The following is a 26,994-nucleotide window of genomic DNA, read 5'->3' on the forward strand; positions in this document are numbered from 1 at the left end:
TAGATGTGAATAAATACGATACGAGATGAGCTACGTAATTAAGCTCTTTATGCCGAAAATATATAAATCTGATCTCGATTAAATATTCCTCCATGCAAATATATGGTCCGCGATTTCGGCGCCTCATTTAATTAATCAATTAATTTATCGCTGGCGACTGTTTGCCGTTATGATCGACGACACAGAGACGCGCGCGCGCCGGAATCTTTTCCGAGTGCGATATTAGGTGACCCGTAAATTTCCTTCGGGGATCGCCGCTGGAACGTTTCCATCGGCAAAGTACAAGTCACAAAAAAACCTCAACATTGGTAACGTAATTGGCTGTCGAATCGCTTCGCCGAGGGCCGAAGATTTATGCGTACTTTTTATTCAGAGCCGCGTTTCTCTCCCGGCGACGATGAGGATTCGCCTCTGAATTGAGACTTTTCCACGGAAATTACAATCGCAATTAGGGTCTAATATGCATAGATTGAAATCCGATCGCGATTGGGACAGGGCCTGCCAATGAGAATAACGAGCGTACGATCTTACGAATTATTTCTTTATTATCGTTTTGTTACTCTGACCGGCCGTTGTAATAACAACCGTAGCTTCTCGTAAACAAATTTCGCTAATGAAAAATTAATTTTAAATTAGGGCTGAACTTCCGAAAACCATCCACGTCCTATTTATTCTTTATCCTATATTTCTCTATTCTTCGGTAGAGAACCCCTCTCCCCCCGTCCAAAAATTCACTTAAATATACGAAGATCTTTCTCATTCGATTAATAAAAAAGAGCTATATGTGGAAATTAATATATTAAATTATTTCTTTTTAATGTTATTCTAGGTCATAATACTATATAATATACCGATAAATGTTTTCTCTCATGGGAATTTTTATATTACTTTTAAGATTTTTTTTCCAAAAGCTGCGCCTAAGATAGATTCTCTCCTTTTGACGTTGTGCAGGACAAAAATACCGGCAGCGAGAATAAAAAGTATTAGTCCAATTGGAGAACAAATATCGCGTTTCAATTGCAACCAATTGATCGTTCTGGAAAACGAACGTACGAGCAAACGCAACGCTATATCCGGCCCGCGTAGGATGCAACAAACAAGTATTGCATCCCGTGTCCGACATGTTTCGCTAGTGAATTTATGCTCCATTCTCCTATTTCTCTTGGCCGTTTAATACGCCACTCTTGGTTTCCATTGTTTCAATCAGCATGATACCTCACCACTGTATCCGCTCGGAAATGAAATTACTTGAAGATAAATATCTTCATTAATTATATACAAAATTATCAACATTAATATAAGAAAAGTATACTTCCGGAATGCTGTTTATTATTTGCATAGAATGCATAGAAATAATTTTTTTATATCTTAAGAACTGCAGTCTGTATATGATTTAATCTCGTTTAATTCAATATTTTCTATTCGTTAATATGAAAGAATTCAATAAAAAAGCAGTATCTAAAAACATTGTTTTTGTTCCAAATTTTACTAATGTAGTAGAAAAATTGGCAAGATATGTTTTTAATAATTAATTCTATAAATAACACTATAATTATATATATGTGTATAAATATGTAAATATTAGTTTGATTCAAAAGACAAAATAACGTTTGATATTTTATGTAAGTAATTCAAACAGCAAAATTTTATACTAAAAAAATATGTTATCATAATGAATAGAAGAAAGCTATAAACAAAGAAAATTAAACAAAGAAAATAAAGAACAAGTTGTTTCTCTTTTCCAATAAAATGTTGCTGTTAGAATCCGGTATAAAAGTTAACATAATTAAAGTTTGTGCGTGCGCGCGTAGGTATGATATTTTTAACATAAATGAAAAACAACGTTGAGCATGGCAAATTAAATCGTAGATAAAAAAGCTCGCGCTAATTTCGAGACCCAGAATATTACAATAACTTTTCCGCGTAGCAGAAAGAACAGTAGTAAAAAAGCTCATTAAGATGGTCTCGTGATGTGCAAAGTAAAATTGATACTTTTTACCCTAATTATGCGTCTCGCAAGGGATATCGTAGAACGACTAATAAACTCTAATTGAGACCGGAGCAAAGCACAAAAGAGAACCCTTCTGTCTTCTAAGACTTCATGATAGCTGACAAAAAGTATTTCGCGCGCGCGCGCGCAGCTAAAAAATGAGCGTATATGCGTTAAATAAATAAATCTAGTACAATTTAAAATTTAATAAGTATGAGTCAAGTTTCTAGAATGGAATTTTAGGGAGTAATATCGCGAAGACTGTTGATTGAAGTGGCGCGCCTTTATGCGACGTCGCCGGTAAAAGGTCCGATGTGACTTCCATATCTTGAGCAAGAAGGAGTGTGATGGAAAAAAAATTCGAAGTGCTCACGGCATCTTCGAAGGCAAGGCGAGAGTTTCACATGAAGTATCTCTTTGCCATGTCATTTCTTTGTCGAGGAGTGAGTAGGGAAAGGAGTAAGGTGTAGGAAAAACGTCTCGCACGACATAGCTCTGGCGTTTGCGCACGTGCACGCATATGTGTACTTGTGCACGTGTCCTTTCACCAATGCACTTAGATCTCAAAACTGAAAAAATCATCATACGCGACGATATTATCTTTTTTATTTTGCGCACTTTGTTTAATGTCGAACGAGGCTGTTAAAAGCTCGATACGAGTCGAATATCACGTGGAGACTAAAAAAAAACCGTTTATAATGCTCTGTGAAATTTGAATATTCGACGTAGCGTGAGAAATCCCACCGATGCCGCGATGGAGCAATCTATCAAATTTCCCCAGAGTCGGAATCAATCGCGTGACAGCGACGCTCTCGGAGATACCTCCCAAGATATTTTCAAAAGAGGGCCGAAGACTTTTCGCGTCGAGGGTACCGAATAATTATTTTGCCCGTCTGGTCGATCACAACATCAAGAGTGCAGCCCCAAAGAGAGGCCCCTTTGTTTTCTACTTTCTTTGCCGGGATCGCTTCCTTTTGCGGTCGCTCCTCACTCCGCTCCGCAATCCGTTCCTCGGAAACCTTTCCACCTTACGATTCCGCCCCATCATCATCAGAGCTCCGCCCGCGGTACCGTCCGTGACTTTCTCTGTGCTAGGGTGAATACATTTTACGGCAAGCAAAAAACTCTTAATTACCGCGCCGCATATTACGCAGAGTCGTTAGGATCGAATGCGAGGAGATTCGCTCGAAGGTGCTTTGCATCACAATGGGAATATATAGTTCAACGAGAACCGTATACGCGTCTCCTGCACGTTATAGTTTATATCAGCGTACCGGTAATAACGGCACCTATGTGGAAGTACCAATAACATGTAATAATAAAATATGATAATAAAATGTAATACTAAAATGTAATAATAAAATAAAAAATTTAACATCGTAAGACAAAGGCGTTGAAATATAAGATAAACCATAAAAGCAATATTGAAAAAAGTCTTTATAAACAAAAATATCAAATTAACATGTTTTTTCACAATTATGCAAAATATTAACTTTTTATTTTAATAAATGTAGAATATTAACCTTTTTATTTTAATCAACGTAGAAACATAAGATCACGGTGATTGAATGCACAATGGTCTTATATTAATATTCCGTTCAACCTGATGAGCTAATTTAAAATAAAATTCCAAAAACTACCCACCACTTTATTTATATATATTCTTCTGTAAAAAATATTTTAAAAATACCAAAAATACCCATAAATAAATTTTTACCAAAAAGGTTTAAACTGTAAACTGTAATATCTGGACAGTGGAAAATGTTTTAATCAAAATTTTAAACTAATTAGCAATATTTAGCATATAGATATAAATTATTAATATTTTATGCATTATATGCTTCGATATTTGTATAATATAAATATATATATTTATCGAGAAAACCTTGTAAAACTATACTGAGTTATTTGATTTTTTTGCGTTCTTGTATTTCTTCAAACGCTTTAAAGTTACCAAATTAGAGTGACTAATAATGAGAAAATTTTTTTTAATTTAATATGATTTTATATTTTATTATAATTTATGATAAAATCAATATATGTGATAACCAAACGACCATACATATTAGACGAGATTTCAACATTGGGGTAACGTGGAACATTATACCTATGATTTGCCACCTTCGCGCACATAACGCGACATAAAACATCAGAAGACAGCGCTCGCTTCCGGAGTGAGTTACGTCGCGACTACCACAGACGAAAATATTTTATACGTCGCGATAAGGTAACGACCCTCTTTCGGGGTTTTCCAGCCAAGACTAACGAAGTTCTCCGACAGTCCGGAAAATCGAGTGCCCGAACTGCTTTCCTTCGTCTTTCATCGACCTGAATTCGCGTCGTCGGATTGAAACTCAGAAAGAAACAGTGCAGACCTGCGAGGACTGCGAAACTTGCTCGGTTGAACGTCTCCAGGACTAATGATTTTCCCATGCACTTCGATTGGTTTCGTTATTTCGTTTCAACGGTAACAAAATACTTGCTTTGCTTTCGATTTCGTTTTGCCGCATTGATAAAATGCTTTCGCGTCCCTGCACTTCGAGCTATGCCCTCACGGGCAGCTCTCTCTCTCTCTCTCTCTCTCTCTCTCTCTCTCTCTCTCTCTCTCTCTCTCTCTCTCGTTCCTTAAATTTTTTATTAGTCAATTTGTTGTTATGGTTGAAGGAATCGTCATTAGAAAGGACCATTTATTTGATTTATTTAAGACAGCTGCACTGTTAGAAGTAGTGCGTGAATATCACACACTTTATCGCGTGTGATGTGTGTCCGCCGTTTTAAGACGTCTGTAAGTGTGTTACTTTTTCACGCACGAATAAGTGTTTGATTATATTAGCGTGTGTGACTTGTCACACAGCTGGAGATGTGTAACTTAATTATGTGTGTGATTTTTAATGCGCCTATAAATGTGTGAAAAAGGGTCGCAGCCACTTTTATACACATGTATATGTGTAATTTGGTGAAGGCACTTTTTACACGTTTCTTGCCGTACATTATACGTACGTGATTATAAATCACGTATATCACGTTGTATATAACGTGTAAAAAATGCCTTCACCAAATTACATATATGCGTGTATAAAAGTAACATTTTAGATTTAGAGTATGACACACAATGAGATGTGATATTATTAAAGCAATAGAAGTTTATTAAAGTATACAATGAAAGTAAGTATATTTGGTATACATTATTTTGTTTAATCTAAATATTTTTTTCTTAATGTAGGTATTTAAAAAAAAGCAGAATTTGTTTTAAGTTGAGTTAAGCTTTTTGACAAATGTGCAAAATTTAGTTGGAAGAGTTTTAGGTTTAGGAATACCTATAACTTCAAAATCAATTAAATGAAAAAAATTGGAGTATGACTTGGGATACATTATGTCACACACATAGCACATGCCTATGAGAGAACGAATACATGAGGCAACAGTTGGGTTGTCCACAGCCAATTCCACTTTTTTGTCCGCAACAATAAATGCCTGAGATACTCTGGAGTTATCTAAGAAGATGACCAGGCGGGGAGATTCATTCTCCTCAGTTTTGAGGATGTCAGGTGACTCGTAAATCTGAAACAGCAATATCACCACAAATCTAGGATTAGAGATCAAATTTGGATTTTATTCAGTGCATAACACAAACAGAAATTTTACATACCTTACATGTGGTAATAGCTTTGCATGAGCTCAAAGCCTTGTTAGGAATCAATGCTTTCTCAGCTTTCATTAACAAGAAAAGTTTCTCTGACTCGGTAGTTGCATTCTCCTTAAAAAGTTTGCTGAGTTTCTCTAACAGAATGTCAAGATTCTGTACAGCACTGCTTTTCCAAATTCCAAGTAGATCAAAATCATGCTGCAGCTGAAACGTAATAAAAACCAAATTTAGGCTAGAAGAAGACATCCTGTTATTTACTGTCTTTAGTTAACAAATTGAAATGTACTGAAAGGGTCACATGTACGCTCCGTTTTCACGTACTAATTCAGAGTTCTTCAAGTAAGGGAACTGCTTCAAAATAGTAGAGCACCGAGCACCAGTTTCCTTATTTACGATCCAATCTCTGCGCATTTTCTTTGTCTTTAACATTAACATTTTTATGTGTTGCAAATTTGTTGCACACGGTTTGGTGTCTTTTAATTTTGACATTAATGTCTCTAAGTCCGCAGTTATATCCTCCTTGGCCATATCAGGAGTGCTGTAAACATTACATCTCTGATATTATCAAAATATATAGCTTTGCTGCCAGAGAAGACCTTCTAAATTATAATAAAATATTATACCTGAGTGATGACTCAGGTTCCGCAGATGTGGAAGGCAGCACACACATTTGTATAGTTGTTCTTTGAACTTTCTTTGCACTGGATCCATCTGACAAGATCTTCTTCTTTAAAAAAGCTCGCCTGTTACGGATGCAATTACTCAGCATTTTCTTAAATGATCCCTGAAAATTTTTTTAAATTATCTATCTATGAGAAACTTGAATTCATACTCGCAAACCAAACTATTTTTATAATCTAAAAAGAAATAGTTTACTTACCTACATAATATGTCGGGGAACCCACATCTTTCAGAATTGGATATTCTGAACATATGGCAATACTTAACTTTGTATAGTCATCTGAAGTAGGTTTGCCATTAGTCAAACTCAGCAGATGAGTGGCACATATGCGCACCAACTCATTGATGTGTTCCAAAAGATTGCTACACGATTTCAAGTTTTCCGGCAGCACTGGGGGTGGTACGGAACTTAATGTAGTTGATGACTGTTTCTGGTTTTAGAAAGTTTAAGTCAATCTTTAAACATCTACCAATCAATATATAAAAAAACAAATGTATAAAACTAAAAGTTAATCTCATTCACATACCTTGATAGTTACTTTAGATTCTTTAGAAGAGTTTGCTTTGCATGTTTCTTCTAAAGACTGTGCTTTAGTTTCTTCAGACACATCTGAAGATTGTGGTAATAAAAACTTGCACACCATCAACAGCGCCATGGCTCTTATTTAGCCCGTCTTCTCTACTTGGATTTTCCAAACTGAGCCGCCTACACTTCGAATTTATATTCTAACTCATCACATATAAGCGTTGCTGATGCGTACCTGCACATGATATGTGACTGGTCAGTGTGTGACTAGTAAGTGTGTTATTATACTTAGTGTGTAACTTTCCCGCAAATGTGTTAGATTCACAGACATAGAAACATTACACATGTGTGAATACTATGGTGCTTGACTATTTTATACACTGGTGGATGTTTTACTAAATTCACACGTTGAAGTGTGTGTTTTATACACATTCCCTAGTGCGTTTCCCTGTTTTTCACACGTGCACATTGAGACACAAGTGCACACTCTTAAGCATGTGTCGCCAAAAATTGGAGGTACACGTTGAAATAAAAACCCTACGTAATTACGAGGGACATAAGTACCGCATAACGTATGTACTTCCTAACTTCGAGGTACCATCTTTCCTTCTATTTTTGAGGGTACTTATGTCCCTCGTAATTACGTAGGGTTTTTATTTCAACGTGTACCTCCAATTTTTGGCGACACATGCTTAAGAGTGAATGCAGGTCAATCTCGTTTCCGCCGCGTCGCTCGTATATATACTTGAACAAGAAAAGATATAGATAACTGACATTAGAAAAGACAAAGCTCTGACAAAATTCTTCTGCAATAGATATTAATAATCTTCGTCCATATATAAAACAAGAGACCAAACTGACACTATTTAATAAGATACACAATTTATTATATATCTTTAAATAACGAACAACTTACAAGTACAATTTGCAATATTTACTATTCATATACGATAAAATATTTAGAGTGGAGATACGCGATACGCGGCCCGATCGCGCTGTACAACTGAACGATCACCGACCACCGTCGCACCGTCTCTCGCGAACGATCGTCTGAGCAATCAGCAACGATACTTATGACACGTCCGCCGCCGCGTCGATGCCACCTAGTGGCTATGGCACCGCTATATTCGCGAATGTCTTTTGTTTTGGCGCCGAGTATCTCGTATACGAGGTACGTATGTAGGAGGTACATTTGTACGAGGTACATATATGAGGTACATATGTACGAGGTACATATTGTACGAAGTACATATGTACGTACGATACGTACGTACGGAAGCCCCCTAAAAAACTGTACCTCCTAAAAAATTGTACCGTGAATTTATAAGTGCGGTACCTCCAATCGGTACCTCCTCCTTTATCAGTACCTCGTGTATTCCGTACCTCGTGCTACTGTACCGGGAAAAGTATCTCCTAGCAGCATGTAACTCGAGATGTCATTTCCATTTAGAAATTAGTATCTCGAATTTGGAGGTACTACGCGGTACATGCTTAAGAGTGCATGAACGTTTGAAAAATCATACATTACACACGTGTGACGCATTAATATTCACACATGTGTGACAGGTCCACTTCTAAAGCCTTGTGTACACGATACTAGAAATCGGTCCGAGTTTCGGTTTAAGCCAATGAAACTGCTGCTTTTCTGTAAGAGCTGCAAGTTGATTGGCTTAAACCGAAACTCGGACCGATTTCTAGTATCGTGTACACAAGGCTTAACAGTGTGTGTTTCCTTATCTACATATTGACAAAAGTTAATATCGTCATATGGCTATTTGAGAATAAACACATAATTCAATATTAATTAAACCTAAGCTTTTTACGATCTTAATATTTTCCATTATTTTAATTATTAGCAGAATTTTGATATTTGTATTGTCTATGTGATTAACTTCTATAAAAAAGAAATTCTAAAAAAAAATCAGTTATGACAGCCAATATCTGTAGACAAGCGAAATCCTGTTGTTGCTATAATACAATTAATATACCGCTCGACGAATTTTCGCGTTTCGCCAACTTTCTTTTCATAAACTTTCGGAATGCTCGCCTGTATCAAAATTTTATGACGTTTTATATATTTAATTAAAGTAACTTTTATTGCGCCATTAATAGCCAGATAGTCTTGCAACAAACATATTGAAAAATGAAATATATTTGAGAAAAATTAAAATAGCCTTTTAATTAATTAAAGCCTCGCGAGATGAAAAACCGATACAACCGCGATTCTTTAAATTAAATTGTATTTCGGCTTATTCTCGGACAGTTCCGAATTCGTCATCTGTTTTTGCGAGCGTGCGTGTTTTCCGGTTGAACATTTTTTGATTAATTATCCAAGACGATCGCGTGGGAAACGTGGTCTGTTATCTAAATTATCCCCCCCTCTCTGACGAACCACTCGCAAACGACGTGAACTATAGCGGTCGGAGCGGGAAAGTGCAAACGATTTCCGTTCCTGCTGTGGAAACCGCGCCATTGTTTCACTAAGTTGCCAGAAACTCGCTCGCTACCTCCCTCGTAGTCTCGCTCGCTTTTTCTTTCCTTCTCAAAACGTATTTCGGGAGAAGAATTCCAAATCCTGGGACGCAGGATGAGTTTATCGGGTGAAGCCGCAGAGTGTTGCGAGCTCAACTTCTGAAAATAGGATTTAGCTCTCTCTCTCTCTCTTTCTCTCCTTCTCTCTCTTCCTCTCTTCGGTAAACGGACAATCTGATACTGATATATACATACACACAGTCTATCTAGAACCTTTTCCTTTGCTATAAGATTTTTGATAAATGTGAAGTCGATTTTTCTTCCAAGTATCAAGAAACTAATATTTTACGAAATATAAATGATTAAAACACATACTTTTACTAATATTGTATATTCTGTGTACCGAATTCAAAAATGAAATTTTTTCAATATTTTTATTTATGTTTCAATCATACTTTTATATGCATAAATATTTTAATTTGACACATTAAAAATAGTATACAAATATTATTTATTGAAAATTATGAAGACTAACGTTTTCAAGTATATAATTTAATGAATGGCAGTCACGTTACATGATCTGCGCAGAGTGCATACACACTTGAAGGATTTACAGCGTGGCAACATACGAATCTGGATTTATGTCAACGACGGCAGCGTGCCTCGACGTCGTGCATCTATGTAAACAGCAAAGTCCGCTCGTGCGGCTTACCCAATTCCATTAAGTACAGCAGAAATGTTGCACTTATGAAATATTCGGTATCAACTTAGGACTAACATCACGTTTCTACGTGCACAATTTTTATTCCAATAAAGGCCGGGTTAATTTTTATTTTTATTTGAATTTGTTAAATGTAGATGTGCGATACAAATAGATATAATCATTAAAACATTTTTAAATATAAGGTTTTTATTATAATGTGTTTTAAATAAGATAATTTATATGCTATAATATCCTCCCGGAATTTCAATAAATTATTTTTCTGTTTATTATAAGCTATAATATGTAAGTGTTATATTAAAAGAAATAATTTATGTTAAAATAAATCGATAAAAACTAAAGTAAGAGAAAATATAGAAAGATAAGAAGTAAAGTATATTTTGCATATGAAGGGATACGGTTATGTTTCAAGTATATAAAAATAATGACAGAGGTGATTATATTCTTATTATCATCTATCTTCAAGCGCTATCACTTTTCTTTATTTGAAATTATTATGTAATTACATTATTAATTAAAATATTTCAAGATTTTACTCGTACTATAATAAAAAAATTTATTTACTTTTGATACAAACTTTTCATTGCAATTTATCTGATAAAATTGATAAGTTTAATTCTGAAATTTAGATATATTAGGCACCTATATATACACATACATAAAACACATGTACAAAGTACATAAAAAATATTATGCTTATCAGCAACAAATAGAAGTTTAGAAAAGTATAAAACTGAAAAGAAGATACTCTTGAATATATTAATTATTAAAAAATGATGGAGATTATTGCAATGTTAAATAATTTACAATTCTTTTAATTTATGGATTAATAATTTTACATAATATTTATTTATTCAACAGAATAATTTAACAAACAATTTTACTATTTTAGAAATACTAAATTGTCTAAAATGAGCTTTAAATCAAAGTACAATATAAAAGTTTGATCCGGATCACATTAAAATATATGCAGTTTTGCAAATTGTTTTATTGCAAATTCCTATTTATTGCATACAGTTTGAAATATGTCCCCATGTTTTTGGCATGTTTTATACTTTTTAAAAGAAAAAACTTATTTAGAATTATTACCTTATTTATCATATTTATCATAATTATCATATTTATCATAATTATCATATTTGTTATGTTCATCATATTTATCATAATACCAAGGTTTATCATAATACCAAGGTCTACCATGCTGATGCCCAGGATACCCAGAATGCCCAGGATGCCCAGGATACTTAGGATGCCCAGGATACCCAGGTTGCCCAGGATACCCAGGTTGCCCAGGATATCCAGGTTGCCCAGGATACCCAGGTTGTCCAGGATACCCAGGTTGCCCAGGATACCGAGGTTGCCCAGGATATCCAGGATGCTCAGGATACCCAAATTGCCCAGGATACCCAGGTTGCCCAGGATACCGAGGTTGCCCAGGATATCCAGGATGGTCAGGATACCCAGGTTTTTCAGGATATCTAGGATGCCCAGGATATCCAGGTTGCCCGGGATATTCAGGATGTCCAGGTTGCCCAGGTTTACCATGATCATTGTTACAAGAAGCAAAACAACTTGTTTTCTTCCGTATTTCTTCTATATCCATGGTGAGAATGCGGAAGTTTGTCTCGTTTAGATTTAATGTATTAGTAATGACACGCTGAAATCTATTTGTTAAAGTCATCAGCATCTTTCCGTGATTTACAACTTTCATCCCACTTGCAAATTGCAATTTTGTGGAATCGTTCACGATAAGCTCCTAAAAATTATTGAAAAATATATTGTATTTTATAAAAATTAAGATTGTGTTGACAATTCTCAAAGAAACAAGATAATGTAAGGTATAAATATTCAAAATTATTTGTTATCGAATAATATACGATGAAAAGTGCGTTTAGATATCTTACCGTATTGGCAGAAATGAATTTCTTAGTAGCATCTTGGCATAAAATGGATGTGTCTGGGATATTACTAAAAAATATTGCGCATTGCTCGGATGCTATCGCTGCTGTTTGTCCAGATAATGTACCCGCCAATTGAGTTAGTTTATCAGCTTCGCTTTTGTTTAGTTCTGAACATTTTCGTTTATTAAACATGTTCATCTTATATATTTGGTTTCCCGCCAAGGGAGAATAGAACAAGTCTACAAAATTTGCAATAGAGATATTAACAATTGTAAAGACGAATAGTATGGCATTACTTTTTTGTTTTTACTGTTTTTACTGTTAACTAGGCGTAAATATGTATAACTACAGATAAGAAAAGAAAAACAAATGGAAATGGTACAACTCAAGTATCAGTATAAATACTATGAATAGATAGACTTAAAAGTTTTAACACGCCATGTATGATGGTTTTACAATGAGTTTATATAAGGTAAATGTACCAATGCCGGGACATTTAAGACCTATGTTTGGACACCTTTATTATTTTAGTTTTTAAAGTATAACGCGAATTAAAATAAAAGATAAAAATGTAATACAAGAAAAATATTTTTATCTTTGATTCTTCGATTTCAATTTGCGTTATAACTTATTTAAGGACTAAAATGATAAAAATGTCCAGACATACGTGTCCAGGCATTGGTACATTTACCTTAATGGTCATAATAATCTTTTTTTATGTTAAAAAAATAAGTACTTGCCTTTATCGATAATTGCTAAGCCGAGAATACCGTCCTCCAAATAAAAACTCTGACCTTCTATGGTGAAATTAGGATTAGTCGGTTTCATGAAATCAGATTCAATTCTGCAGAAGCCTGAATTCTCATTGTATATCGCCAAACCGTAACCTTCAATGTCAGACATAAACACCTGTATATGTATATACGTTGCATGTTAATTTATTATTTAATTAATATAATAGTTGCATATTAATTTAAATAACAAGATGTGACATATTTACATGAGAATAGAACAAAGTGCATGTACCTACTGTTGTGACTAAACGCGTAAAGTTTGAGAAAAATACTAACGGTCGCATCGTTTATGTTATTGCAATCTCGAACATAAGCAAGTGGTGTTACGAGCAATCCAGTGCCATTTTCGTTACTAGCGATGTCATCGGGGATAGTAATACGTTTAATAAGGTAATTGATTCCTAAATCGAAGATCAATAGTTTCGGAGGACAAACTGCTTCTTCCCCGATTTTGCCACAATCCAGAACGAAAAGATAATTGCATTTGATCTAATGCAAAAATAGATATATACAAAATAATATATGTATACATAATACATAATAATATTAATTATTTACATAATTTTTTACGATAGCTGTATATCGTTCTAAAAAATACTTACAGATATCCTGTATACACTTATAATGCCATCACAATCATCATTTACATTATACCATGACCAATTTGGATATGGATCCAAAAGTGGACCGCCTGGCCCTATTTCAGTAGACACTGTCATCAAACTAGCTGGTACTCCCTCTTCAGTTACCGCAGTAACAAATATTCTACCATCTACAAAAATTTTGTTTATGAAAAATTGCACGCTGTTGAAATATATTTTATGGCAAATACATTATAATTCTGTTGCAATGGAAATATTATATATTGATCTCTTTATCAACACCAAAATATGTTTAATGGAACATTGATAATAACGATATTAAATACTAATAAATTGTGTTACATAAAATTAATGTATCCAATTGTATTTATATTTTAACTTTTCGACTCTCATGCTGATTTCCTAGACATAAGTTTAGAAGTGGAGCAAATGGCTCACCTCGAGTAAATAAGTTATATCTTCTTGAAAATTGTATAGGTATATTATGCATTTATTTGTCTCAAATAAGAGACTTATAACTTAAAAATAAAATTAGAAAAATCCACAAAAATTATAAAAAAATTTTAGCAAAATTATTTAAAAAATTATTTATAGAGCAAACGGCTCGTCCCTCTTGGGTGTCGAAAAGTTAATATAAAATTACACTAAAATTTAATTAGTTAATTGTTCAAATAGTGTCTACTTACCTTCTGACCTGTCTACATCGTATAAGACGCATGAATTTGGGTTATATTGGCTAGAATTTAACATCTCCTCTTTCTGACCTGGATATGCCCAGCGAAAATCAATATATTTCCAATTGTATACATCTTCCAGATTAACACCAAAGCTTACAGTTATGATCGTCAGAATTAATGTGACAAATAGAGGATATTTCATTTTCAGCTTAACAGATAGCTGCTATTGCACACAATAAAATAACGTAACTGAACTCTACCGATGGACACGTATTTTGCGAAGACGAATCTATTAATGATAGCTCGCACTTAGCCGATATCTATGAGAAGTTTCCATCTCATACATATGAAAACACTTTTCAGAAAAATTTTCATTATATCAGCGATAAACAATAGCGGTCTCGTTTAAAGTCGTTCGATTCTTGTTAATGATAAAGGCACTCGTTACAGATGCGCGGAATGTTATCCTATCAATGGGACTTCTAAGAATAGAAGATATGTAGATATTTGTTATGTAATTTCTCTTTTATTTTCAGTGCTTTTGTTTTAAAACTGTGAAATAAGTGTACAGTGCCTATAAGCAGTGTTTAAATAAGAATGTTATTTTATATAAACATTTAGTTATTAATGATATATTAATTTTGAAATAAAATAACGCGTTGTACGTTGTACTCTTTATTTTTTTATAAGTATGTTTTTTAAACAAAAGTCTTTTTTAAGAAAATTATTCTATTTTCTACATATACGAAAATAGAAGATCTAAAATGTTTACTTTGTATGCATCTACCTTGTAAAAAGTGCTTCTATTTAGACCATCCATGTGACAAAAAATCTTTTGTTATATGTATTGAGAAAATGGATTATTTTCTACTTCCTCAGGGTCTGTGCTGACATATGGAAACAACATATGGAAATTTTAATTAAATGATACATATATGTAATTAACCAAACAAAACTGATATTTATATTTTATATAAAATTATTGTCATTTCTTTGAATAGTGTTAACCTATCTGGTGCCATATTGAATAAAACGTTTGTGGCTAGCATTATAATTGCCAATTATATTCTATTGCATTCTGCTTGTACGTCGAATCTTTTCACAGATAATTGAGGTATTTCCATCTGTACTCATTCAATTCAACGTCGAAGCTTATGTTTGCAACTGTTAGAATTTTAATACAATAAATAGTGAATGCGTCATTTTTAGTGTAACAAATGTGGTCTCCAGTAAATGCACAATAAAATGAATGAATTTTATTAATATAGATATCACAAGAGTAAATGCGACAACAGCCAGTACAATATTCACTCCAATTTATATATAGGTAAGAACTTACTGTGTAGGTATGTACAGAAACAGTTTTCAGATTAACCTTCATTATATGGATATAGTTAAAAACTACGTCGTTTAAAGTTATTTGCTGTAGCATTATTGATAATGATTATGTGTGCCAGATGCGCAATGTGTTATCTTATCAGTGAGTTTTGAAGGAACGGTGTATGCATATTTTTTATAGAAGAAGAACACAGTGCATAAAAAAATTACGTCATTAAAAAGTATCATTAATCTGTTCAAGTTTTTGGTCTATCACTTTTTATTATTAATTACAACAAAATTTTGCAAATTGTGTGATCTATTTTGCGTATATTCTTTAATAATTAAATGTTGTATTAAGCTTATATAATTTTGTAAAATCACACTTAAATATTTATTTGATTGTGGTTTATATTAAATCTCGCCCTATTTTTAAGAATAGTTCTAAGAAATAATTTTTATTATAAAAGAGAAAGAGCGAGAGGGAGAGGGAGACAGATAATAACATACAGGATCAGCGTATTATAAAACAAATAGTGATAAAATTATACGAGTTAAATGTAGGAGAAGATTAAGGTTTCGAGCCGTCGTCTTGGAAAAAGAGCGCTGTTTATTTTACACGTCTATTACGTCCTGTTACTGCTGATATTCGCATTGTCCTGGCAATGTAGAGCTATCGCCATCGCCATCGCCATTGCGATAAAGTTTAATCTCGTTACTCGTCATTTCATTTCGTAGTGTTTCTTGTCAGTCGGCTATGGACGCGCACGTAAATGCTACGGGGGAAACGCCGACGGGGTCTCTTCGGCGGATTGGACGTTAACGTTAATTCTCCACGCCAGTACTCGCGGACTTCAAACGAATCCAGTCCAGGTTTACATTCGCGCTCGGTTTATCCTCGAGCTATGCCTTCGCGAAAGGCGCAATGCAAACCGCGTTCACGATAGCCCCCGCTTCTATTAAGGCCGATGCAAGCTCTGCCTTGGACTAACGGGGTTAAGGATGAAATTGGATTTCTTGTTTCTCCCCAGCAAAATGGCATTAAGAGTGAATCAAGATGGACTGTAGCCTCTATAAAATCATTGAGTTCTCTGCTTGGTTCGCGCTCCAATGTTATCTACAATAATTAAAAAGCTGAAGGCCAATACTAAACGGAGAACAATTCAGAAAAATGTTTTAAAACGAGGCAATACTGCAAACGGATAATAATAGTATTAATTACGAATTTTTTCACTTTGTAACATTTAAAGCATTTATTATATTAATCCATACATAAGTGTTTTTTGCAACAGAACTGTTGAATTAATAGGATTGAAACAGTTAACGCAAAGTTTAATACATTACAAAACGTATTGAAATTATAATGAATTGTTAAGCAATCTATCTCCGTAAATTAAACGTATAGCATTTTTCGAGCTAAAGCTTTTCACTCATTTTAATTGTGCTCAGCTCAATATTTAATGGCTCTAGGTTGACTAAATCAATTTACTGCTGCTATTGTTCCCTGGCGATTGTGGTCGCTCACGAACCATGCGACAAGCATCTCTCGTTCGTGCATCGTTTCGACGTTTCCTCTTTCTCTCTTCACTTCCGTATCGCGTCTTCTCTGTCGGAATAATCGTCCTTTTCTCGTAGATATTTTGCACACATGGTTGTCGGGATACACCTCTTTTTTTCACGACTCACTCCTCCGAAACACCGCGAGCAATGCCACATGGCTCGAGCTTGGAATGGCCCTTTCGATCCAACGAGTGACTCTGATGAGATTGTTTTCGTCTAATCGAACGAAAGTGGAAAAACGGTTCTAGCGTGTACGTCTGATGGAGATCTATAAATGCGACATGTCGATTCTCTTCTCTCCACGTGAGAAGTTTCATATAAAAAAATAAAATCTGTTTCTGTACAACGGTATTATTGTTGCTTAATTATATATTTACTCTCTAAACTTCTGAATCAGTGAATAGTCACTGATTCAGATTTAGAGAGTATTTGTTATAACTTTTATATATACAATATATATAATATAATTATAATTTAACTATAATTTTAGATAGAAGCAATACTTTTTTTTCGACTCTGTTGCGAATCTATCTTCAACGGAACGTATTAAAAATTAAACATAGAAATGCGATGGACATCGATTAATTGATAAGTAATGTTATATACTATAATTAAGTAATCATATAAAGAAGACTACTAATATAATTGATATCTATTTCGATAAGTGAATTCTAATTGCTACTTACTCTGTTTATAGTATTAATCAATAATAATATAAAATGCGACGGATACTTTATTATTCAATTATATACTTCGTCACTCTATCTATCAAGAGACATATTCTTGATAGATAGTATAGTCATGTCGCTTATCAAATTAACTGGAGTAAACTGAAATTATCTTTTCTAATTTATGTGAATAATTCCGTTGCACGGAATTTTTAAGTCCACGCGCATCTTTCCTCAAAATTGCCTTGCAAACAAAAATTTAATTCGCGTTTATAGCTGCGCGGTGGAAAATCGAGAATTAAATGGAAGAAGAGAAGCTGATATCCGGGAAATTAAAGCACCACAAACAACGAGAGATGTCTCACATGTGCATACATTTATCATTATTGACGTGGTGTACGAGCGGTAAAAATCGAAACAGGAGGACCGACACCGAGGTCTCAGCGTGTCTCTAGACGCGAGTCAAATAACAGCTATTTTTTATTTTATTTCGTTCTCACAGCGGACCGTTGGCGTTTGTTTGTTATTTCTCCATAGGACGTAACAACGGAAACGTTTTAATTTAGTTTGTCGTCGAGTGCGGGAGCATCCGAAGAGTATGGAAAGCGACGCGCAAAGGGGAACATATTTCACAGAACCGCGTTTCATTACTTAACTCCATATATTTCCATATTGGAACGTTCATTCATTTCGTTAGCATATGAAGGATTCCGCTTTGACTTCCGAAGCTGGAATTTTACGGACGCGGGGATGCATGTTAAAAATGCAGTATTGAACTTTTGATAATAACGTTCTTTATCGATTCGCTTACATTGTAACGTTAATTGACGGTATCTCGCGGAATTGCGCGCATTTTCTGGCAAAGCGGTGAAAAGTTCCCGGCTCGAATCCGTTCTCGGGTGGTTTATCGGTTCGAAGGGTTTCCCAGAACAATGGCACCCTGGAGAATGGATTGGCAATGGCGGCGATGGTATCCCTCGTCCCTCTTGTTATCGCTAGGCTTGTCTGGCGAGGCAAAAGATGCGAGCGTACCCTCGAGACACCAGGTAAGTTCCCAATGAGCCGAAGTCAGCATGTCACGGAAGATTAAGCTCCCTAAAGTACCGAAATTCTGTCGCGCGGAGGACGGTAATCGACTGGAATGGACGAAAGCTGGCCAGCAATAATTTTCAAAAAAGTGAGCAAGAGGCTGGTCCTTTCAATCAAAAGCTTTTATTATGTGAGGTGCTTCGTGGGGACAATCGTAAAAGTTTGCCCATCCGTAATATTTTAATACTGAAAAGATCTATTTATTTTGTTAATTAATGAGCTCTTTTTAGTCAGTCACATAAAGCTTTTGGAACTTTTAGAGATTCATAGAATTTCTAAAATATTTCATTCCTCAAATTTAAAGACGGAACGCAGGACATGTCGGTTGGAACTGTTACACTTGGCAACAGAAATCAGTGAAAAAGAAGCGCGAATATTAAATTCATAAATTATATCGTGTACGACGTGTGCGACGACCGAATAGAGCGCAAATAAGAGTATAAGGAAGTGGATAACTTTCCGCGAATTTTTCGACCTCGTATGTTATCCGTCGGTTTGTGCTGTCCGATTGCCACCAGCCACCAGCCACAGTAACTCAGTCTGCAATTCTGCCGACTTTCTTTCGATAACTTTGATACTTTTCAAAATATAGTTTGTGGTTTACTTACTATACACGCATTATGAAATTAAGTAATAGGAAAGTTCCCATGTTGTAATTTTTATTCACACTGCACAAGATTAATACAAAATTAATTTTAAGAAAGAACAAAAACTGATTAAAAATACAAAAAAATACCATTAAAAAAATTAAATATTCTTGTACAAGTAATGTTTGAATTTAATAAAATAAGCGCTAATTAATCAAATATTAGATCTTCTGTCTTTTAAAATTTATATTGGATTGCAATACATGGTGTTTAAAACGTATTACTACACTTTTACTTCAAGCATAAAGAATGAAACGTAATAGGAAAAAACGCTTTGATTACAGATAAAGTAAGAAACTGAGAGAACTTACGAGAATGAGAGTGAAACGTTTATAACACATTGGCGGAATTTTGAAAGTTTCGCATTACGACCCGCTTTCTCAGTGAGAACTTTTAAAGTCGGAGCACCGCGGAGTGCGACGTGCAAGGTTTAAGAGTGCAAGGATATTTCTGTTCCATGATTTCTGCGGAAATTATTACCGCGACTCTCGCGGGAGTGGAGGCAATTCTATATATTGATCCTCACGCATCAATATAAACTGAAAAATAATTTACGAGAGCGAAACAATATAGCTCCAGGAAATATACGCACATAATCTGCGTACCGTAATCTATATCGTAAAACTCGAACAGGTCGCTGAACCGCTAACTTACGCTCCGGAAAATAATTTGTATAGGGCCGCACTTAGTCTTTTTTATTTCTTTCTAAATGTGCAGTCGATCGCGCGATGGTATAGCTCGGAAGGTGTGTGCGCGTATCACGATGATAAAAGAAAAACAGAGGACCATTTAGAACGGAGTCTGTGAAAACCGCGCGCAATCAATAATGGTTATCAATCCGACCGCCATCATTTTAACTGGCGGCGCTCTTCTTTTTCTCTACATATGTTGGGCTGCATTGGACGTTTTGCGCGTGTCACACATTTGTACAATGGCACGATAGATAACATGCTGTATCACTTTTACGTCCCTTTTTTTTCGCGAATGGGATGCTAATTGAAAGTTGGCTTAGCAACGAATCTTTAAACTTGTTTAATACATTTTTACAATACACATTAGAGAAGAAATGACATTAGTTCTCAACATGAAAATTGACGAAAATTTCTCAAATTTATTATTGACTCTTTAATATTAAATAAAACTATTTTATATTTTTTGGTACTTATCATGATCGTGTTTCTGGAGATAATACGACGATACATGATGCGACATGCATTGAGAGTTGATGGAAAAATGATTAAACCAAGAGACAGAGAAAGAGAGAGAATTATCTGATATGTATTCTATTGTGCATGAATGTTATATCATGCTAAGAACGTATTTATTCGACATAGGCATTTACGGAATAAAAGACGAAGAAGATTGGTCTTTTTCCCATATCACTACGTCCATTTTTTGTAAAGTATAGCATTTTGAAAATCTGGCACGTGCGCACACCATACATGAAAGAACGCCGCGCGGCAGTTTTTGCTTGTAAGTTCACACCTCAGGTGACAGGTGACCAAAAAAGGTGTGAAAACATGTGTAGTACAAGGGCTTTGAAATACGATATGCCGTCGTGGCCGCCAAGGGAAAACGCACGCCTCGCGCACGGTCGATCAATGTACTTAATCCGGATCATGGATCGATATAATCGTCAACCTCTTTTGAATAATTTATGAGATATCGTCAATTAATGACAAAAGAAATTGATTTCCGAAATTTCCGTTTTTCATCGCGATTATTATCGTGGATTATTCTTTATTTCAATTACTCGACTGGATGAGTCGTGTATCACTTGGCGTTCTCAATCGATATGCAATAATATAAACCAAATTATCTCTTAATCGACGAAGCGCGATGCGAGATATAATCGAATGTCAAGCATAGTTAAAGAAATAACTATTTGCCCGTGAATATTATTCGAAATAATAATTTTTTTTTAGTTCTTATAATTCCGATTCCTGTTTCAAACGAATAATCGAAGCGCGAAATATCTACTTTGATTACACAGTCCGACACCGATCCTTAATAATTATCAATTGTAGGAATTAATTAGTCATGCTAGCTGATTATCGTTAATTGTTCAATGGAAAATACCACGACGACATACAGAACGACTCCTGCCTATCTGTTTATGCTGACTAGACATGTTAGCTGATTATCGTTAATTGTCCAATGGAAAATAACACGACGACAAACGGAGCGCCTCCTGGCCTGTCTGTTGAAGTCTTGCGACTGGCAGTTATAGTTACTTTGTGTATATAATATTATGCTGTACATATTGCCACGTGTGCTAACCAATTCGTCGCTGCCACGAAATATTCGACAGAATATATTACAGAATAAATTATCGAATATTTTGTTCTTTGTATTTTAAATTAATTTCGTCAAATATATCATTATCGCACAATAAATCTGACATGTCTATTTGAAGAATGAAATTGATCTCATTTTGATCGAAAAGATATTTATCCAAGATAATCTGTTATTATCGCTTTTTGCCGACCGGATGTCATGCAGAATTTCGTTGATTGTACGAGAAGGGAAATTTAATTATGTTGTCGGATTATATTGAAAAGAAAATCTGTGCTTATTGTTTTAGTACTTGTTCAATTAAACGAACGTCGATTCTTTTGATGATGGCGATATAACGATACGTAATTTGAAATATTTCACTATATAGAGCTTACGTGAAAAAATTTGAAAAATTTTACGTGTTTTACAGAGCTAAATATTAATAATTTGAAAGTACAGGGTGCTTCTATAACGGATATATTCAACAATTTTGATATTTAATGTTTAATAAATTTAGAAATTTAACAAATGATATGTTTATATTATATATATAATAGATATATCTCTCTACTATTATAAATATTTAATGGTACTACGCCTGAAAGAGCTGGAACTCAAAATATTAATATTTTTGGTAAAAATGTTAACTTATTGCTGAAAACATTACAACTTTATTCGAAATATTTTGAACTTGATGCTTCCACGAATTCTCCAATTTTTTCAGACGTTCTGTTTTTGAAATTGTTTTTAGTTGAATCTACTAGAAAATACTTTTATCAAAAAGAATATTATATATTTTACTTATAATATTATATATCATACTATAAACTAATATCTTTTTTAAAGTAAAATATGTTGGATCAAGTATGACCGAATTCTGGTAGCGCATGTTGGCGGAATATTATGATGCCCAAGGGATAAATAGTTTAGAGTCTCGTATATTTTGTAGTAAAATAAAAAAAAAAGAGAAGAGCCTTCATGCGCCCGAGTTGATAAGCTGCTAAGTTTTCGTTCGTTCCTCGGAACAGCGGGTGAACACTTTATTGTTGAAGAAGTTATAAAGTGCAATATGACTAGCGTCTCGCAATTTTCCATTGTACGGCTGATTTGATTAAACCGGGCTTCGGTTGAGACATGATGCGGAATATAATTCATGGTTTAATTAAAGATGCGTGATTCTTCATATGCGCCCGATTATTATCAGCTCGATCGCGTCAAAAACACTCAGACATGAACGCGCGTTCTTAATAAAGCATATAAAATTTAATCGTTTAACACCCAGCTGTATAACGTTACGATTATTATAAACAGAAAAAATTTAATTGTGAAATTTTACATTGCACTTAACCTAATTGTTTCACTAGATGTCTTCTTTAGTCATATTTTTTGAACTTCTGTTTGAAAAAAGCTGTTTTTTTATTTAATTATTTTTTATTTAATTGGGTCCTTAAGTAATTAAATAGCATAGACGCAAATAAGCGTTGTACACTCTGGCCGTTATGCGCGTCTCGTATAGAGGTGGACATTAATGTCCTCTCTTGGACGATTTAGTGCATACCGTATGACCAGAATATTATGAACGTTTATATGCGCGTCGGTCAAAATAGCCAAAATATTACAACATGCTGCAATATACGCCTAAAGTATGATCTTGTGTATATTTAACAGCTTTATTTCAAAGAAACATTTTTTGTTTTTCGCGATTCTTTGTTTATATGTTTCATTAAATAATAAAAAAGCAAATATCATGATTTCATCACTATATTTTTAAAAATTTGGAGAGAATTCTTCATAAAAGACATTTAGATTCTTTCAGTTTAACGCCAAAGCTTATAATTGTGATCGTCAGAATTAATGCGACAAATAAAGGATATTTCATTTTCAGCGTAACAGATAGCTACTATTGCACATAATAAAATAACTTAACTGAACTCTGCGAATAGATATAACACAGACATGTATTTCGCTAGTACGAATCTATTAATGATAGCTCACACTATGTTAGCCAATATCTACGAAAAGTTTTTAACTATAAGAACATTTTTCAGGAAACCTCTCATTATACCAGCGATAAACAATAGCGGTCTCGTTTAAAGTCGTTTGATTCTTATTAATGATAAAGACACTTGTTACAGATGCGCAGAATGTTATCTTATCAATGGGACTTCTGGGAATGGAAAATACATATTCCTTGTGCAATTTATCTTTAATTTTTACTGTCTTTTACAGTTTTACAGTTTGTTTTACAGCCACAGTTTAAAAGAAAGAGGATAGTGGCTAAGCTGTGCTTAAATAAGAATGTTATTTTATATAAACATTTGATCATTAACGATGTATCAATTCTGAAAGAAAATAATGTGTTGTACATTATATTTTAACAAAAATCTTTTTAAAAAGATTATTTTATTTTCCAATAAAAACATCAGGAAACCAAGGTATATAAGGAAACCAAGGTATAAAAGAAAAAAGTGCAAGACTATGATCATTGCTATTGCAAGAAGAAAAACAATTTGTTTCCTGCCGTATTTGCTCTATATCCATGGTGAGAATACGGAAGTTTGTTTTCTCGCTTAGATATAATGTATTATGTAGATCTAATGTAATATGTTGCAAACGGTTTGTTACGATTAGTAGTTTTCTTCCACACCATGTAACTTTCATTCCACTTGGAAATTGCAATTTTTCGGCATCTTGTGCGATAATTTCCTTAAAATGAATATTTGATTTTACAACAATTAAAATTGTACCATGATTGTCATTAATTCACGTAGTAACGTTAATAGAGTATTAAAAGTAATTTGTTATCGAAAAATATACCGATAATAATTATATTCAAATATCTCTCACTTACTGTATTAAATTTCTTCTTAGTGTTCGTACACAAAATGGACGTTTCCGGGATGTTGCTGAAAAATAGTGCGTGTTGTGCGGATGCTATCGGTCCCGTTTGGCCGGATAAGGTACCCACCAATTTAGTTAAACTATTAGTCTCGTTTCTGCTTAGTTTTGAAAATTTTTGTGGATTACTAATATCTATCTTAAATATCTTGCGTCCCGCTAAAGAAGCATGGTATAAATCTAAAACATTCGTGAGAAAGAAATGAGCAATCGCAAAAATTAGCGAATGACATCGATTATTTACCGAAAAGCTTTCTATGCTTTATACGTTTCTGCTAGTTATAAAACGTAAATATGCATGTATAACTGCAGTTAATAAATAAATGGTAGTAATATGACGCAAGTATCAAATCAAAATAACACTTAAATACCTTAATACTTATTTATATGAGCTTGTGTAATAATATTATGTAATTTAAATAATCTTTGTGTTAGAAACTGGGTACTTACATTTATTAATAATTGTTAAGCTGAGACTACTGTCCTTCGAATAAAAACTCTGACCTTCCATGGTAGGATCATTCATAAAATCAGATTCAATTCTGTAGAAGCCTGAATTTTTGTTGTATATCACCAAACCGTAACCTTCAGTGCCAGCCATAAACACCTGTATACATACATTGTACGTTAATCTATTATCTAATTAATTTAATAGTTGCATCTCGATTTAAATAACAAGATGTGACGTATTAACCAGACATTTACACGAGTATAGAACAAAGAACGCGTACTGTTGTGACTAAACGCGTGAAGTTTGAGAAAAATACTAACGGTTGCATCGTTTATGTAATTGCAATCTCGAACATGAGCAAGTGGAGTCACGAGCAATCCAGTGCCATTTTTGTTACTAGCGATGTCAGGTGGGATGACGAGACATTTCTCGAGCATATTGTTTTCTAAATTGAAGATCAATAGTTTCGGAGGACAAATTTTCTCTTCCCCGACTGCGCCACAATCCAGAACGAAAAGGCGATTGCATTTGATCTAATACAAAAGTAGATATATGCGTAGCACATAACAATATTAATTATTTATATACAATAGCTATATATTGCTGAGAAAGATACTACTACTCACGGATATTCGGTATACACTTGTAATAGTATCACAACCGCAATTAGTCTTATTGAATTTGTGCCATGTCCAATTTGGATAAGGAGACAGAAGTGGACCACCTCGTCCTACTATCTTATTTATTGTCGTTAAACTAGCTGGTACTCCCCTCTGTCTTACCACAGTAACAAATATTCTACCATCTACAAGAAGTAGAATTGTAAAGATCTTGTGCGCTGATGGAAGATGTGTTTATTGCAAGCATGTTGTAATTGCATTGCAGCAATAATATTATTTATTTTATTGGCAACATACAAATATAATAATAATTAAATAACAATAATGTTAAGTACTATATTAATAAGTTTTTAAATATAAATATATTTTATATAAAATTATTGTCATTTCTTTGAATAGTATTAACCTACCTGGTGCTATATCTGCATCATATAAAACGTTCTTATTAACATTATAATAGCCAATTTTCACCGCATTCTGCTTGTGCGTTGAATTTTTCCATACGTAATCGATATATTCCCATTTGTACTGCTCTTCCAATTCAACACCGAAGCTTATACTACTTGCAATTGTTAGAATTAATACATTAAATAGTAACTGCGTCATTTTTAGTGTAACAGATATGCACAGTAGAATGACCGAGTTTCATCAATAGATATATGTCACAAGAGTGAATTCAGTAATAGCAACTACAGTGTTTGACAATATTCACTCGAGTTTATATAAGAACTTGCTGTAGGTATAAATAGAAATAATTTTTAGACTCACCCTCATTATACCGATAGTTAAGAACTGCACACCGTCGTTTAAGGTTAATTGATCTATCATTATTGATAATGATTATTGTTATGTCTAATGCTCAATGTGTTATCTTATCAGTGAATCCTTGAGAAACTGGGAAAATTGCGTATTTTCGTTATACGTATAATAAATACGCAGTGCATATAAAAATATAACATCGTGAAAAATAAGTATCATTAAACTGTTCAATTTTTGTCTATCACTTTTATTAATTGTAAAAGTAGTGCAAAATTGTGTGACTCGTTTTATATATATTTTTTAAATAATTAAATTAGAAACTTTGATAATTAAGTAAAATGCCTCTTTGAGTTTTACAAATACTGTTTAAGTTCAAAGAAATTTATCTTTAAATATTGATTTAATTATGATTTACATTAAACACAGCCTCATTTCTAGTAATAGTAAATACTATTTATTGTGAGAAGGAGTAACACCCCCACAGCATCAGCGTCTATAACGTATTTCAACACATTATACGAATCAAATGCAAGGGATTTCCAAGATAATGTCTTGGAAAATGTGTAGGGTCTATTTTTACACGTCCATCACGTCCTGTTATTGCAGATCCTTACATGGCGATGTAATATGAAATATCTATGATGGATGCTTAATTTGAAAAATCTAGCATATTTCAAAATTATTATTTCTATGTAAAT

General features: G+C 33.9%; 3 protein-coding genes and 1 long non-coding RNA gene across 6 annotated transcripts in view; 1 reads left to right on the plus strand and 3 right to left on the minus strand.

Annotated features, from left to right (window-relative positions):
* Nucleotides 1–26,994, plus strand: part of LOC139774397 (uncharacterized) — a 195,452-nt gene that overhangs the window by 43,246 nt on the left and 125,212 nt on the right. The window lies entirely within an intron of this gene.
* LOC139774352 (uncharacterized) lies at nucleotides 5,114–6,984 on the minus strand. Of its 3 annotated transcripts, none has more exons than XM_071709560.1 (6): nucleotides 6,845–6,984; nucleotides 6,517–6,708; nucleotides 6,260–6,420; nucleotides 5,958–6,174; nucleotides 5,640–5,840; nucleotides 5,114–5,551 (listed from the first exon to the last, which is right to left on the minus strand). In XM_071709560.1, the coding sequence occupies exons 3-6, from the start codon at nucleotides 6,403–6,405 to the stop codon at nucleotides 5,240–5,242; spliced, it is 876 nt and encodes a 291-aa protein (XP_071565661.1). In that variant the 5' UTR covers nucleotides 6,406–6,420; nucleotides 6,517–6,708; nucleotides 6,845–6,984; the 3' UTR covers nucleotides 5,114–5,239. The 3 variants fall into 3 exon arrangements, with proteins under 3 accessions (XP_071565661.1, XP_071565659.1, XP_071565660.1); XM_071709558.1 differs by having other exon boundaries at nucleotides 6,517–6,748; XM_071709559.1 differs by having other exon boundaries at nucleotides 6,260–6,748.
* LOC139774382 (major royal jelly protein 1-like) lies at nucleotides 10,846–14,379 on the minus strand. The gene is made up of 6 exons (XM_071709613.1): nucleotides 14,020–14,379; nucleotides 13,334–13,503; nucleotides 13,008–13,220; nucleotides 12,678–12,846; nucleotides 11,941–12,176; nucleotides 10,846–11,792 (listed from the first exon to the last, which is right to left on the minus strand). The coding sequence occupies exons 1-6, from the start codon at nucleotides 14,210–14,212 to the stop codon at nucleotides 11,127–11,129; spliced, it is 1,647 nt and encodes a 548-aa protein (XP_071565714.1). The 5' UTR covers nucleotides 14,213–14,379; the 3' UTR covers nucleotides 10,846–11,126.
* On the minus strand, nucleotides 23,756–26,250 carry LOC139774383 (major royal jelly protein 1-like). The gene is made up of 6 exons (XM_071709614.1): nucleotides 25,948–26,250; nucleotides 25,544–25,722; nucleotides 25,238–25,450; nucleotides 24,917–25,073; nucleotides 24,420–24,646; nucleotides 23,756–24,274 (listed from the first exon to the last, which is right to left on the minus strand). Exons 1-6 carry the CDS (start codon nucleotides 26,141–26,143, stop codon nucleotides 23,972–23,974), a joined length of 1,275 nt encoding a protein of 424 aa, XP_071565715.1. The 5' UTR covers nucleotides 26,144–26,250; the 3' UTR covers nucleotides 23,756–23,971.

Source organism: Temnothorax nylanderi, unplaced genomic scaffold, assembly GCF_030848795.1.
Source record: "Temnothorax nylanderi isolate EJ_2023f unplaced genomic scaffold, tnyl_v1.0 TNYL_tig0080_pilon, whole genome shotgun sequence".
NCBI classification, from domain to species: domain Eukaryota; kingdom Metazoa; phylum Arthropoda; class Insecta; order Hymenoptera; family Formicidae; genus Temnothorax; species Temnothorax nylanderi.

Excerpts from the sequence above, each read along its gene's own strand:
- LOC139774352 (XM_071709560.1), bottom strand. The coding sequence starts at position 6,405 with ATGCTGAGTAATTGCATCCGTAACAGGCGAGCTTTTTTAAAGAAGAAG. Across the intron at positions 6,175-6,259 it reads GAACCTGAGTCATCACTCAG|CACTCCTGATATGGCCAAGG; the intron begins GTATAATATTTT and ends TAATGTTTACAG. Across the intron at positions 5,841-5,957 it reads ACTTGAAGAACTCTGAATTA|CTGCAGCATGATTTTGATCT; the intron begins GTACGTGAAAAC and ends ATTACGTTTCAG.
- LOC139774382 (XM_071709613.1), bottom strand. The coding sequence starts at position 14,212 with ATGAAATATCCTCTATTTGTCACATTAATTCTGACGATCATAACTGTA. Across the intron at positions 13,221-13,333 it reads TAAGTGTATACAGGATATCT|ATCAAATGCAATTATCTTTT; the intron begins GTAAGTATTTTT and ends TTTTTGCATTAG. Across the intron at positions 12,177-12,677 it reads CTTAGCAATTATCGATAAAG|ACTTGTTCTATTCTCCCTTG; the intron begins GCAAGTACTTAT and ends CAAATTTTGTAG.
- LOC139774383 (XM_071709614.1), bottom strand. The coding sequence starts at position 26,143 with ATGACGCAGTTACTATTTAATGTATTAATTCTAACAATTGCAAGTAGT. Across the intron at positions 25,074-25,237 it reads ATTACATAAACGATGCAACC|GTGTTTATGGCTGGCACTGA; the intron begins GTTAGTATTTTT and ends GTATGTATACAG. Across the intron at positions 24,275-24,419 it reads CTAAGAAGAAATTTAATACA|GAAATTATCGCACAAGATGC; the intron begins GTAAGTGAGAGA and ends ATTCATTTTAAG.